Genomic DNA, 13,767 nt, shown 5'->3' on the forward strand with positions numbered 1-13,767 from the left:
TGTGGTAGCTGCAAACCCTGAGGACGCTTGGGGTGCTTGCTGCTACACCAGTTGGCAACAAAAAATACACCAAATCAAGGTTATTTCATTGATTTAGAGAAAAAAAAAGAGAAAAAAATAAAGATTTATCATGACATGGCTGACATCCAATTCTAAGTAATGAATTTGTTCCGATTTATTGTTACTGGAATGGAAAATGGAAGGAAAAATGAGAACTCACCCCCTCCCAATGTGGGAGATTCTGCACTGAAACCCAAAGTCCAATTAACTCATCAAACCAAAGCCTGTAGAAGAAAACATTTTCATAAATATCAAAGTAATTTTAAGTCAAGTTATCTGAATTTTTAAAAAAGTCACATGAACACAAGAGGCATAAAGGGAATATAGCCTACAATAGTCTTGAAAATCCACACAGTTGCTAGAATGGTTGGGACCACTGCTTGGGATTTCCCACTCCTTTGTTCTTCCATCTAAGAAAAACCTGGAAATCAGTATGTTTTCCTCTAAAACCCCATTATCTCCTAAGCAGGGGTGGAGAGTGTACAAAGGAAGCAGTGAGCAGGGCATGAAACATAAAATGGAAGAGGTCTTTCAACTTTGAAGCATTACTGTCTGCTGAGTAAAAACCTTATTTAATAGCCAGAGCAGGCGCCTACCTGGTACACTGTTAGCATTCTATTTTATTAGCAATGTTAGCAATCTATTTTATTAAAAGCTTTTATCAATTCATTATCTTTAGGAATTAGTAACATGTTAATTTTGTTTTACTCAAGAATTTTTTTTTACCTCCTCAATAACAAAATTACTAAATGTCTATTGATACTTTTCTCTTATTTAAATGGTTTTAAATATTATTCTGCTTTCTCTATAATTAAACAATGACCTTTTTAAAATTAATCTAATTTTTTTTTTTTTTTTAGTAATTTGGAAGAACAGCATCATGGATTTTGACACTCTAGTTTTCCATCCTCATAGACATACTTACTTAAAACCTTTATGATGAAGTTCCGGAGGAAGAGAGGTAGGAAGAAATATTTCAAAATAAGCGATAGCCTTCTGCATTGTAACATCAAAAGGACACATTAAAGGCCGCCATTCTTCCAACATCTCTGCTGTAGCATCCTCAGGAAAGTACCTAACAAAGCAGGAAAATTTTACCTGTTTTATACTTATGTGTATAAGTTTCAGTTTTTGGAGAAAAGTGTGAAGGTACTTCTCTGAACATGGAACAAAAATGTTACCACAGAACAGAATCTGGGAAGCTAATAAATGTGTTAATGACTAAAATCATGTCTTATGAAATTTACCTGAACAGTAATAGCAATCTTGGAAATTTTGCTAATATTCCCATTTAACTGTCAAAATTTTGATAAGCTTAAGTTGCAAAACATAAATAACAATACAACTTTAAAACTAAATTTTAGGGTTAGCCTGTGAGAAAAAATTTCATAGAAGTAAGCACTTAGTAAATCCATCTACTCTACTTCTTGATTAATTCCATAAAGGTTGAACCCTACTGAATGAAATTCACAAATTCTATGCAGAAATTCATTATTTAGCTAGAGTATTTGAAAAGTTCATTTATCACCTTATTTTCCAGGAACATTAAGATCTTCTATTACAAAATCTAAGAGAGAGAAATCTCTATTTCTATTAGTGAAGAAAAAGGCAGTTTTCCAAGGTAGTGAAAACTGACAAAGTTAAATTATGACCTACAGACATGTAAAGGGGAATGAGGAAAGATGCCTTGTATGAAACATATGTTCAAAAATTACCCAACTTTGGTTCAAAATAGTAACAAAGCTAGAGTAATATTTAAGAAAATCTTGATTTTGGTACTATTCAAGGAAGAAAAGTTGGGGAACCATCCCAGACATACATCTGGGCTATTTAAATATCACCTACTTATGATTAAGATTTAAATGACCCTGGTTCATTACATAAACTTAAACCTTAATTTTATATGGAAAATGTTTTAGCTAGTACCTGATGGAATTTCTTTGTTGTGCTTATTTTGGATTTCATTAGCAGAATCCAATACAATATTTAAAGTTACTTTCAATATTAGAACAAATACATGCACAATTTTGTAAGCATGAACAAAAAAGTGAACTAACAACCCACAGGTATTAGGAAACAATTCTACTTAAACTACACTATCCAAGGAAATAATGAATTGCTATAAATTTTTGGTTTTATGCAATATAAACAATTTTCAGGGAGGTTTCCTTTTTTTTCCACTTAGACCAATGGACTCTCATTTATCTCTGAAATCACAATTATCCAACAGAAATAATTAGTTTATGCCCTACAGAGTTTAGTATAATCTTTAACTACAAAAATCAGAGTATTTAAGAAACACAGGTTACGGGGCAGCTAGGTGGCGCAGTAATAAGTAAGAGCGCTGGCCCTGAGTCAGGAGGACCCAGGATCTGTTCAGATGTCAGATACTTAACACCCACACAAAAAAACTGGCCGTGTAACCTTGGGCAAGTTACTTAATCCCAATTGCTTTAAAAAAAAAAAAAAACAGGTTATGTGTGATAGATTAGCTCAGGTCTGAATTATCACCAATTTAGAGATGATTCATATGATTATTGCAGACCTGTACTGGGTTTTTATGAGAGTAATAAGTTTTATCAAACTAAAGGCAATTGAATTTTAGGATGCTAAGTCATAATTTAAATTACATAACACACTTCCAAACAAAGACTGTAACACATCTACATTTCTCATACACTTCATCAGCTACTTCACAGGAATTCCATTTTAAAAAGCTTGATGGGAATTTAAAAACTGCTGTTATAGCCAAATCTTGTTACAGAAAAATTCTATTATGATGGCACATAGAAACATGTGCTACTTATATAGGGATATATACAGGGATAAAAAAAAAAAAAAGCTGTTCTAAAGCAGTACTTCTAGACAGAACTTTAAAAGTACTTTAAATAAAATTTAAACTATTTTTCAAACTGCTATTTGATTTTGGTTTTGTAATTCAGGCAGAGATGTGGTCAAGAGTGCTTCCTGACTACTCAAGGCTATAAAACAGTAAGGCATCTATCAGTTAATGGTGTGGCTCTCAGAGCTTACTGGCTAACAAGTAGCCCAAAATATAATGAATTGCTTTTTTATCTATGTATCATTTGATTGATTAAAGTTTTATGTAATTCACATTTTACTTTGTCTCTACTCTCAGCTTACCTAATCTAATACAATCTTATCTACCCATCTTTATCTCTTACTCCACAAGAACAAGTGTATGAAAAAGTTATCTTTTCTTCAATTTCTACTTCTGTAACAAACCTTCCCTAATTATTCTCATCCCCTCCCCTGGTGGTTTTCACTTTCTCTTAATTTCTATTATATCTAAATTGTGAATTATACTAGTGTACTTGATTACATACAGGGTTTATTGCTTCCTAATTGTTTTATGACATCACTTTTAACAAGATCATAAGCTCTTTAAGAGCAAAGACCAATTCAAAGGCTTTTAAAATAATGCACACGAAGCTATCAAATTAGTGAACACATTGGCCCTAATCAATCAACTGAACATATGGTAAATGCTATATAGACACTTAAGATTCATCAGATACCCATAATTTTCATTCAACAGAACTCACTGAATCCATGCCAGCAAAACATTTCAGAATCACTGGATATGGAAATAGTTCAATTATTTGGAACTATGTTATGATATTTAAATTGAATTCTATCTGTTTTTGCTTTATGTTTTTTAATTCTATAAGCAAATGGTATTTTTCATTTTAGGAAAAATAAAATTTAAACTAAGGAATATTTGCAACCAGACATCCCATAGGGAGGAAGTATAATGGGAGAAACTGACCCAACTCACCAACTGCTCCTCATCACTCACATTTTTAGCATGATATTATAGTTCTCTGTATGGAAAATGTATGTGATCTAAATGACAAAGACATTAAGAACTACACCATATTGAAATATCTGGGGCTAAATTATGTAATGATGTGACTCTATAACTTAAATGTATAGCTAGTAGTAGCCAAGTCAATTTAGTGAAGTATTTATAGGTATATATTTTACTTTGAGGAGCAATGGCACACAATGACTATGCCTACCCAATGCCAAACATCAAAATGAAAACCCTTAAACATCCAGCCATTAAACATTTACCCACTGTAGTATACAATAAATACTTGTAGAATTTAGCTATTTTACTGGATTTTATGATTTTCATTTGGAATGTTTACTGAAATGTAGACACTGGTGCATTCTAGGTACACTACTGACATTTAAATATAGTCCATTTTATTAAAAAATTGTATTTACTGATTAGCTAAAAGAATGAGAACTCAATAAATTTGTTCTGCCTAGTAAACTGTTTGTATCTCTTCAGGAACTATTTAAGTATTTCACTGCCTCTTCAAAATAGCTATTAGAGGGGAAAAACACTGAACAGATACACTAAAGCAGCTAGACTTTATAAACACTAAAGTAAAAAAGTTACTTACGGTCGGCAGCTTTTCACGAGTGTTTTTAGAACATTTTCTACAGAACTGGGGGGGAAAAGCCATTGAATCAATTAGATTAGTGTATTATAAAAACAACATATAATTAATTCAGTCAACAAATGATTTGTGTTTTAAATCTATGATGCAATTAAACACCATCTGCGTACATGCAATAACTAATCCTTTAGGCATTTTAGGCATAATCATAAAAATGAAAACTTAATTCTTAAATCTACTTTTTTCTTCTCCCTGATATTACATTCAGGGGGAACAACTAATCCAGTTGGCAAAGAAAAATCACTTTCACTCTTTACTAACTATAAAAATCTTCATAGCTAAACACTGCATATGGCATACATACACCAACACAGTCCATCAAGTATATAACAATTTTAATTTCAAAACCTAATTCTTAGTTTTCAATGAAGTCTCTACATAATTAAGAAATTACAAACATATCAAAATCTGTTGTGCATGCATTTATATCTATTGCCAGAAAAGGAATGTTTTTTTCTGTAACCTAGAAGTTAATTTTTCAAATCTCTTTGTTATTTGTTGACGATATATTTTTATCAAGAAGAATATCTATTTATTTAAGTAATTTAATCTGGAGGGCTTAACCAATGCTCTAAATAAAAAAAATAATATGTCCAACTATCAGGTAGAGATCTGTAATTTTTTTAAACCTGCAACCAGCGTTGCTTTATTTTTTAAGTCACAGTATCCTTTCATAAATATATCTATATCCATACCTATATCTATCTATCCATCTATTACCAGAATGGTAGATTTTCATTGGTAATGATTATTGTAGCTGACACTAAAGAGATGAAATATACCCCATTAATAACAAAATATGGAAGGGTAAATAAGTAGAATCTAATCTATGTCTACAGGGGTAGTCAAGGACTTTGACCTGAAATCTTATAGATACTATGTCACTTGTAGTACAAGACAGATATATAATGTATCTCTATATCTATATCTATATGTGTGTATATGTATATACACATATAAGCATAACATACAGATTCTCATAAATATTCTCATAATTTCTATTATTTATTTATTTTTAAATTAGGGATGTTTTTTAAGGTAATTTCCTCAATGAAGTTCTTACAGAAGTCTGAATTAAATTATATCTAATATACAAGTGACATGAAAATGTATCCAATTTCTCTGAAAAATTAAGACAATTTTGAAATATCCAAATGACAAAATTACAAATAAAAGTAAGCAGATAAATAAATAGCATAATCACAAGAGATGTGAAACTTTGATTTCCATTACTTGAGGAGAAAATTTTCTTCAAAACTAAAAGTACTCTAAGATTAAACAAACTCTTAGGAAAACCTGGATACATCTCTGATAAAATTAGGTTCTAAAAAAGAAAGGAAGGCCATGGCCTTCTGGAACATCTGGAACACTTAGCATAAAACTTTTGGTTGATTTTGCTTCTGACAAAAGGCTAAAAATTCAGAAAGGCAGAAAAAATGGTGATGAAGAGTTTAGTTTATAGGTTCCCAAGACTATCTGTTTGCCTTGGTAGACCACCAGACTTTTCAATTAGATTTAAAATACCTGAGGGCAAAGGATACTAAGGTTTACCTTTTTAGAACCCTTAAAATTGCCTAATGTCATGCTGAGTACAGAGCGGACATACAATACACTTTTGTCAACCAACACAAGTCAAAGGTAGTGAATTTTAATCAAGATTGTTAGTTCTTCTCTTAGTTTTTTAACATAAAACTAAATTTGGAAATTACCTAGAGAACTAATAAGATTTCATTATAGAGGAAAGAAGAGAATCATCCAGGTTCCTAGTCAAATAAAATATTATGAGACACTTTTTAAAAATTCTAGAATGGCAAACTGAGGGAATAAATGGATAACACTTATTCAACAGGTCAGAGCATAACACAACGTACAAAGTGTTCTTAAAATTATTTCTTCAAATTGATTTTACTCCTTTTAAGTGAACAAATAATATTTAAAAGAGGTTTAGATGCCATACAGCTAACCTGCTGTTTCCATTACAGTAATTTTGTTATTGCACCAGCAGGCTTTTTTACATGCTTTCATGCCACTGAACACAAGATTGATAAATAATTTTTAAAAAGGCAGTCACTGGATGCTGCATGGTTTTTCTAATAATCTGGTTCTCTCTGTCCCATTTAAGAAAGGATGGCAGCTAACTATTACTTGGTGACTGCCAACACAAAAGAAGAGAGTGAGACATGTGTGAATGTGATTAATTTCCTCCAAATAAAGCCAATTTACAAACCCCTTACATAAAATGTCTGTATCATTGGATTTAGGTTCTTTATCCAGAAAAGGGTACAGTCTCTCTAACCTGTGATATCTGTATATTGACCTTTTGTGATTCTTGTAATCTCTCAAGATGGAGGGAACAATGTTTCTGTTTAAAAATAAAATAAAAGGTTATGACTAGATGCTACTGTTTATATTTCACTAATTTTTAAAGGAAGTGAAATATATCACAATATGTTTTTCCAAGAGTAGGAAATTTATTTTATGACAATGAAGACATAATTTTATTCTTTATTCTTTTGATGATGATGGTGGCATTACTATTAAAAAGGATCTATGCAGTAACTGGGAAAATAAAAGCTTTATTGGTGGGTTCACCCACATCACATTTTCTCTCACAAAAATTATGCTAAAACTAAAAGAAAACGTAATCCCCTTCAATGTTTTGCAAGTAAATATGGTAGTATTATGAATTCCTTTAGGAAGTCAAACTTATTGCCATATCTCCAACAGATGAGTGACCACAAGGACACTCCCTTCTTTTAGGAGCAGGCTTTATGAAAGTGGGCTAAACCAGATTTGAAGGTTTCTGCTTCCTGAGACATCTACCTTCTAAGCCACTGAAACAAAGTTGACTTTCTAATCTCAAGTGTAGAATTTGATGGATATGCCACCATCACAAATAACATTCAAATCTCAAAGAGACTTTGAACATGCCCAGAATAGCTTTTAGTTTCAATGACAATTCTGCACTTGAACTTTGCTTATGAGAAAGTAAACACACACAAGGTAATATCAGAAACTCTAGTTTTGTTACAATCTATTCATATTTCCTTTAATTTCTTATGACTTAACATAGTTACTACTCACACAATCTTCTCCATCAAGCAATTTCCAAACACTTCATTTTGAAGAAGCGTTCACTTTGACATGCTTTTTCTAAACCTAAATGGACACCAAGTCCTACCAAAAGTTAATTAGTCAAACATTATCCATTTTACATTTAAACCTTCAAATTCTGATATTTGTCAGTTTAATTAGCAGGTAGCCATTTTCCAACTGCCACTTCACACAAAATATAGTTCTAAATAATTCCACTATTAGAAAGGTTTAAATACAGTGCGACATTCTCATCAACAGTGGTGTAATGTTAACATTGGTTTTTCATTACAATTATTTATAGGAAAAAAAGTTATACCTGTGTGACAAGTGTTACAATATAACCAACCAAACATGCAAAAGAAACATAGTAATAATCCTTACCACCTATGTAAAACATTAAGGACAATTGTTTTAGGTGAAGACAAGCCTGGTCGACTTGAACTGAATATGAAAAAAGAAATATGTACAGAAAAACTTTAATGAAGTCTTATTTTTCTTAAAGACCATAATTGCAGCAATGACAATTTATGAAGGAAATATTTACATCATCTTGGCAACAATCAAATCCTTAGTTTTTAATCTCCAAATAAATATACAAAAATGAAAATACAATGTTCCCAAAACACCATGTGAGAACTAATCGCACTGCCTATCAACTAAATAGCTCTGCACTTATTTTAAATTGTGGTTGTAATGCAAAGACTAATGGACTTAAGAGCTGAAGGACCTAGGTTCAAAACCTAGCTCGACTGATTTGAGCATTTGTTTCTTTATCTATAAGATAAGGACACAGAGCCAGATGATTTCTCTAAAGTCCCTTCCAGCTGTAAATCCTATGAAATTAACACAACTGTTAAAGAAAATGTTTTGTTTCATTTCATTAGCCTAAAATTGTGCATTTATGAGAAATCCTGATTGCATTTCTGGCAATAGCTTAAGTTCAAGGACATGGCCTTTCCAGGAAACTATACATGCAAGATAAGAATATATCATTCTCAGGTGGTATGTGAAGAAGCAACTTCACTCTAAAAATTTAAACGCACTTTTAAACACAAGAGTTCAAACTCAAATAGTAATATGAAAAATCAATAAAATGTCCAATACTCAGAAGAGCTATTATCAGGAAGAAATAAAACATGTAATTTCTTCAGAAGCACATACCTATTAGACAAACACTGATGGATACATTAGGAAAATAGCATCACTAAAAAGCAGAGGTTGGTTAAAATTACTTATGCGCTTTAAAGAAAAAACTATGTTATTCAGTAACTTTTCTGTAAGATATTTTAATTATAACTATAGTCTTTATAAAGCTTTTTTATGGATTCCAAAATGTTTCAAATAATTAATTTAGATAACTCCGTGAAATATACACATATTGACAAAATAATGCAAGAAAGTGAAGAAATTTGTCTATAGATCGGTCCATTGAAAGTCTCAGAAAAAAATTAATACAAAGATTTTTTAGTCCTTGAAGCCTTATAACATAAACTGTTATAACTAGACTAAAACCCAAGCTTCCAGTAAGTGTGGAAAGATTACATTTTTACTTTTCTAGTTGATCTTTCTGGAAATGGCACAAGGATATTTCAAATTATATACTATATCAACATCTGATATTTCGATATCTGTAAACCATTGCATAAATTTTTCCTTATGCTAACATCTGTTCCCTGAAAAGTTTTTTTTCAGATTTCCTCCCTCCCCTCTTAGATAAAGACATTTTAGAAAATAGCTTCTAGCTCTATCACTGAAATACAAGGTACTTGGATCCTCTGGAGAGCAGTTTAAATACATGAAAATCCAGATACAAAAAGCAAATCATTTTAGGATTTAAGAGGCATATACCTGATTTTTAAAAATTTAAAGTTTAATTTATAATTCTAAAAATAATGCTAAATTACTAAAAAGGAGAGTTGAACATTTTTGACGGTTCATTCATCTCATTATAAGAAAAAAGATTAGAAGTAAGAATTATACAAAACGCAGGACAATGTTCAGATATTAAAGTGTTTTGACATTTCCGAAAGAAGTTTGCTGGGACATTTGTTCCACAATGTTGCTTCTGTCAGATGAGCTCTAAAAAGAATTTAATGTTTTCAAATACCCTACTCTACATATATTCTTTATGATTCCAGTGACTTATAATAGCTACACAATACCCATCTAATTAGAGGCAGTATGAGGCAGAAAGAATACTTAATCAGAAAACCTGGAAGTTACATGAACTGGCTTGAAATCTTGCCTCTGCTATGTGACCACGTGACCATGGCTAAGTCGCTTTAACTCTCAGGGCCTCAGTTTTCTTATTTGTAAAATTAAGGGGTTAGACTTCCAAGTTTTCATACTTCCTTCTAGCTCTAAAATTTTGGTTCTATAATAATTTTGTCTTAGAATAAAGCCAATGTCATAATGCAATACTAACATATTATGAATCCATTCCAAAATAACTAATATTTTTACCCAAATCCTTACAAATCCATCAGTTGGGGAGGAGGAGAAGAGGAAGGCTAGGTCTATTTTGTCTTTTTCCACTAGCCTAGCACAGTACATAGCACACAGAAGATTTTTTAAAAAATGGATGATGATTGACTTATCACTTTCAAGTCTGTAACCCCAGTTATGTCCTTTATCCTTAGTTCCAAGTATTAATTTTCACTACCTGGATGTCCTTCTGGAACCTCAAACTAAACATGTAAAAAACTAAATTCTCCTCTCCCCACCCCCATTCCCAAATCTGCTCACTTTTAACTTACCTATTTCTGCCGATTTAATACATTCTGTAAGATATTCAGTCTCAAAATGTGATTCCTTCTTAACTTTACCCCTCCCTCTTTCTCCCATGACCCATTATTTACCAAATCACAATATCTGTCTTACCTGAATACTCCTTATAACTTTTACCATCCTCATTACCTCTAATTTTTTTTGTATTACTTTTGTAATAGCAACCAAATCCATCTCCCTAATGTCAATCTCTATCTTTCCAATCTTTTACAAGATTAACAAAGTAATATTAATGCATTGGTCTTATCACATCACCTCCCCACTCATACTTGTGTGGCTTCCCATTGACTATGTAGTAACATACACATTTATCCTTCATAATCTTATTCAAACCTAAACTTTTCAATTTTTTCTCATGTTATTATTCCCTTTTATATATTCTATGTATTCATTATTCTTATTTTGCCTGCTTTTTTTACCCTCTGTACTTTTATACATGTCCTTCATTCTGGGAATTAACTCTCCTCATATATTTCCCTACTGGGATCCCTTTCTTTACCTAAGAAAATATACAGGATATTTGCATGCACACATGCTCATGTGTATGTGTGTGCACTTCAATAGCATTTTATTAACTAAGCTTTTAAAGGACTGTCCTTATAACAACACTGTGAAATAGTGTAAGTATTGACACAAAAGAAAACTGAGGTCTAGAAAGGTGTAATGATTTGCCCATGGTCATAAAAACTCCAATGCTACGTCTATGTTCTTTCTACTATCACCATGTCACCTCTAATATTTCCTGCCTCAAGAAGCTTACAATCTTAAAGGAGGGGTAAGTACAAAAATCACCATTAACAGTGTACAGAGAGGTTCACACAATGTGACATAGATTTAAGGAAGAAGGGAACATTTCTAGTTGAGAGTAAGAGTAGAACTGGGGAAGGTTTCATTGAGAAACACCTGATTTGAGTCTTAAACCACCACATAAACCAACTACGGTTATCCTGGTAGCCCTGGTACCTTGCACTGTATAGAAACTTTAAAAATAAGTGTATTGCATGATGAAGTGAAAATATACCACCTGTTAGCAATAGGGTGGTGAACATAGTTCAAACTATTAACTAAAATAAAACTCAAAAATTAGCAAAACAAATATACTCACCATATTTACGATTCATTCCCTTGAAAAGAGAATTATTTACCTTAACTTAAACTAAATATATCCAAAGAGGAAATAAATATAAAGAAAATCTACAAAAATACTTACTGTTTGGAGGAACTACATCATAAAATGATTATAGGAACATAGCTGGATGTTTACAAACCAATCTTAACTTGGTAGAAAAAGGGCATACAAAGCATAGAGTAGAAAAATAAAGAATTTGGAAACAGACCTCCTGGTTTTAAATTCTTGACATGACCAAAATGGCCTTGGGCAAGACATCTCATCTTTATAAAATCAAAGATCTGGACTAGATGATGGAAGGGAAAAAAAATTAAAATGTTTCTGATACATTACGAAAGTAGACTTTGAAATGATGAGGTAAAATAGCAAATAAATCAAATATCTAGGAAAAAAGATTTCCTAGAAACTCTAGCCAAAAATAATTTACACTACTTTGACCCCAATGTGCCAAAACATTATGGAAAAATAAGGAAGGACATGACTGGGAAGGACACCCATCACAGATCAGTAGGGGAGTATAGTCATCATTATGGAATTCTACAATAAATTCTGAAATTACCATTAACCAAAAAATCTACATACTCTATAAGGACTAGTATGAGTTCTAAGGCAGCAATGAGAGGTGTTGAAGAACCAGAAGCCACACACAGCCCAAAAATCATGGATTAAATATCCCTTGGGTTAACTATGGAATAGGGACTTAGAACAAGGAATATGAATTATTTATTATGTCAAGGAATGAATCTTTATAAAATTATATAAGTTTGTTTAAGGAAAATCACAATCAGTTCCCTAAAACTCTAAAGCCCTCCAACATGTATTTGAAATAGAATGCTTACTTAGGAAACCAATTCAATCCCAGGTGTTCTGTTTTGGAGTATAATATTCGTTCTACCATGTCATAAAGTGGTCTCCAAGGTAACTCCAAGTCATCTCTTGAAAGAAGTTCCTTTTTCCTAAATTAAGAATAAATAATAATTTTACTTTTAAATCAAGAGTGATGTGGGCATTTAATTACATATATATTCTTTTAAAAATCAGAAGATTCCCTTGAAAGCATTTTATTTTGGAAGAGTGTTTCACCTTTTCACCATTTAAATAAAGGCAGTGGGCAGAATATCATGTTACACAGATAGCACCAAGTACCAATGGATATACAAGAAATTAATACATAAGTCTATTGAAAAGCAATGTAGTAAAGTTTAAAGAGTGAGAGAGTTCTGAATTGTTGGAATTGTACTGAATCATAGCTCTGCCATTTATTACTATGTGACTTTGGGCAAGTCATTTAATTTCTCAGGGCCTCATTTCCTGTCTATAAAAGTTATTTCTAAGGGTTTTTTTCTAACTTTAAATCTATAACACTATTGAGCACTTACTACATGCCTAAAAATGCTTTGAAAGACCCAAAAAATTCAAGTTATTCTTTTCCTCTAGAGATTTAGAACATAGTTGATAGAGAAACGGAACTAAGAGACATAAAATGGTAAGACTGATCAACTAAATGTTAAAAACTTTGGGGCAGTGACTGCGACAGCAATGTGGTAACCCAGTGAAGAGTTAAGATACAAATTGACAGTCACTGATCACTACTACTAAATTTGTATTTCCTTCAAGAGACTTATTTAAAATAACCCCAATTGAGCTACTTCTACTAGGTAAGTGACAAGAATCTGAAGTACTATGAAGCAAAGACTTTAGAAAGTCCATAGTTTAAAATTTTAAAATCTCTCTAAGAAATTCCCAAATGGCAGTTATTAGAGCTACAGAAAACTGAGCAGAGAGGAAGGGTAAGATAGGTTCCAACGACACAGATCACTCTATGGTTACATTTCTTTTAGAGCAAATTAACAACTACTTTTGTTCCAAATGCAAGATGATATCCATATCAGGAGTTTAAAAGACTAGGGGAATATTTTCCAACTCTCCATCTTGTTAGGGACAAGGGAATATTCCTTAGCAGAAATTATATTTGTGTGGCAATTCATGTCTATAATCTCACTAAAGAAAACAAACTTAAAACGATGCTACGGGAGAATAAGTGCAGCTGTGGTCTCTATTTTATAGCAAAGTGAGGAAACTGAGGCTCAGACATTATGGGTAAGTGATTTGCCCAGGCTGTACTTCTTCTAAGTGTCTGAAGCAGCAACTGAATCCGGATCGGACTGACTCCCTATCAAGTGTTCTCCCCGCTACGCCACT

The 13,767-nt window shown here is 32.1% G+C and overlaps 1 protein-coding gene across 2 annotated transcripts in view; it reads right to left on the minus strand.

Annotated features, from left to right (window-relative positions):
- PSME4 (proteasome activator subunit 4) overlaps nucleotides 1-13,767 on the minus strand; it is a 132,814-nt gene that overhangs the window by 92,255 nt on the left and 26,792 nt on the right. The window contains exons 3-7 of one of the 2 annotated variants that reach the window (XM_069071706.1): nucleotides 12,405-12,521; nucleotides 6,850-6,915; nucleotides 4,497-4,541; nucleotides 986-1,135; nucleotides 221-284 (exon numbers count right to left, since the gene is read on the minus strand). In XM_069071706.1, coding sequence (XP_068927807.1) covers nucleotides 221-284; nucleotides 986-1,135; nucleotides 4,497-4,541; nucleotides 6,850-6,915; nucleotides 12,405-12,521 — 442 coding nt within the window. The remainder of the gene's footprint in view (nucleotides 1-220; nucleotides 285-985; nucleotides 1,136-4,496; nucleotides 4,542-6,849; nucleotides 6,916-12,404; nucleotides 12,522-13,767) is intronic. The other variant, XM_069071707.1, reaches the window with a different exon arrangement.

The sequence above is a fragment of the Petaurus breviceps genome, unplaced genomic scaffold, assembly GCF_028583685.1.
Source record: "Petaurus breviceps papuanus isolate PSGF00001 unplaced genomic scaffold, PetGlider_PUasm1.0 90842, whole genome shotgun sequence".
Taxonomy (NCBI): domain Eukaryota; kingdom Metazoa; phylum Chordata; class Mammalia; order Diprotodontia; family Petauridae; genus Petaurus; species Petaurus breviceps.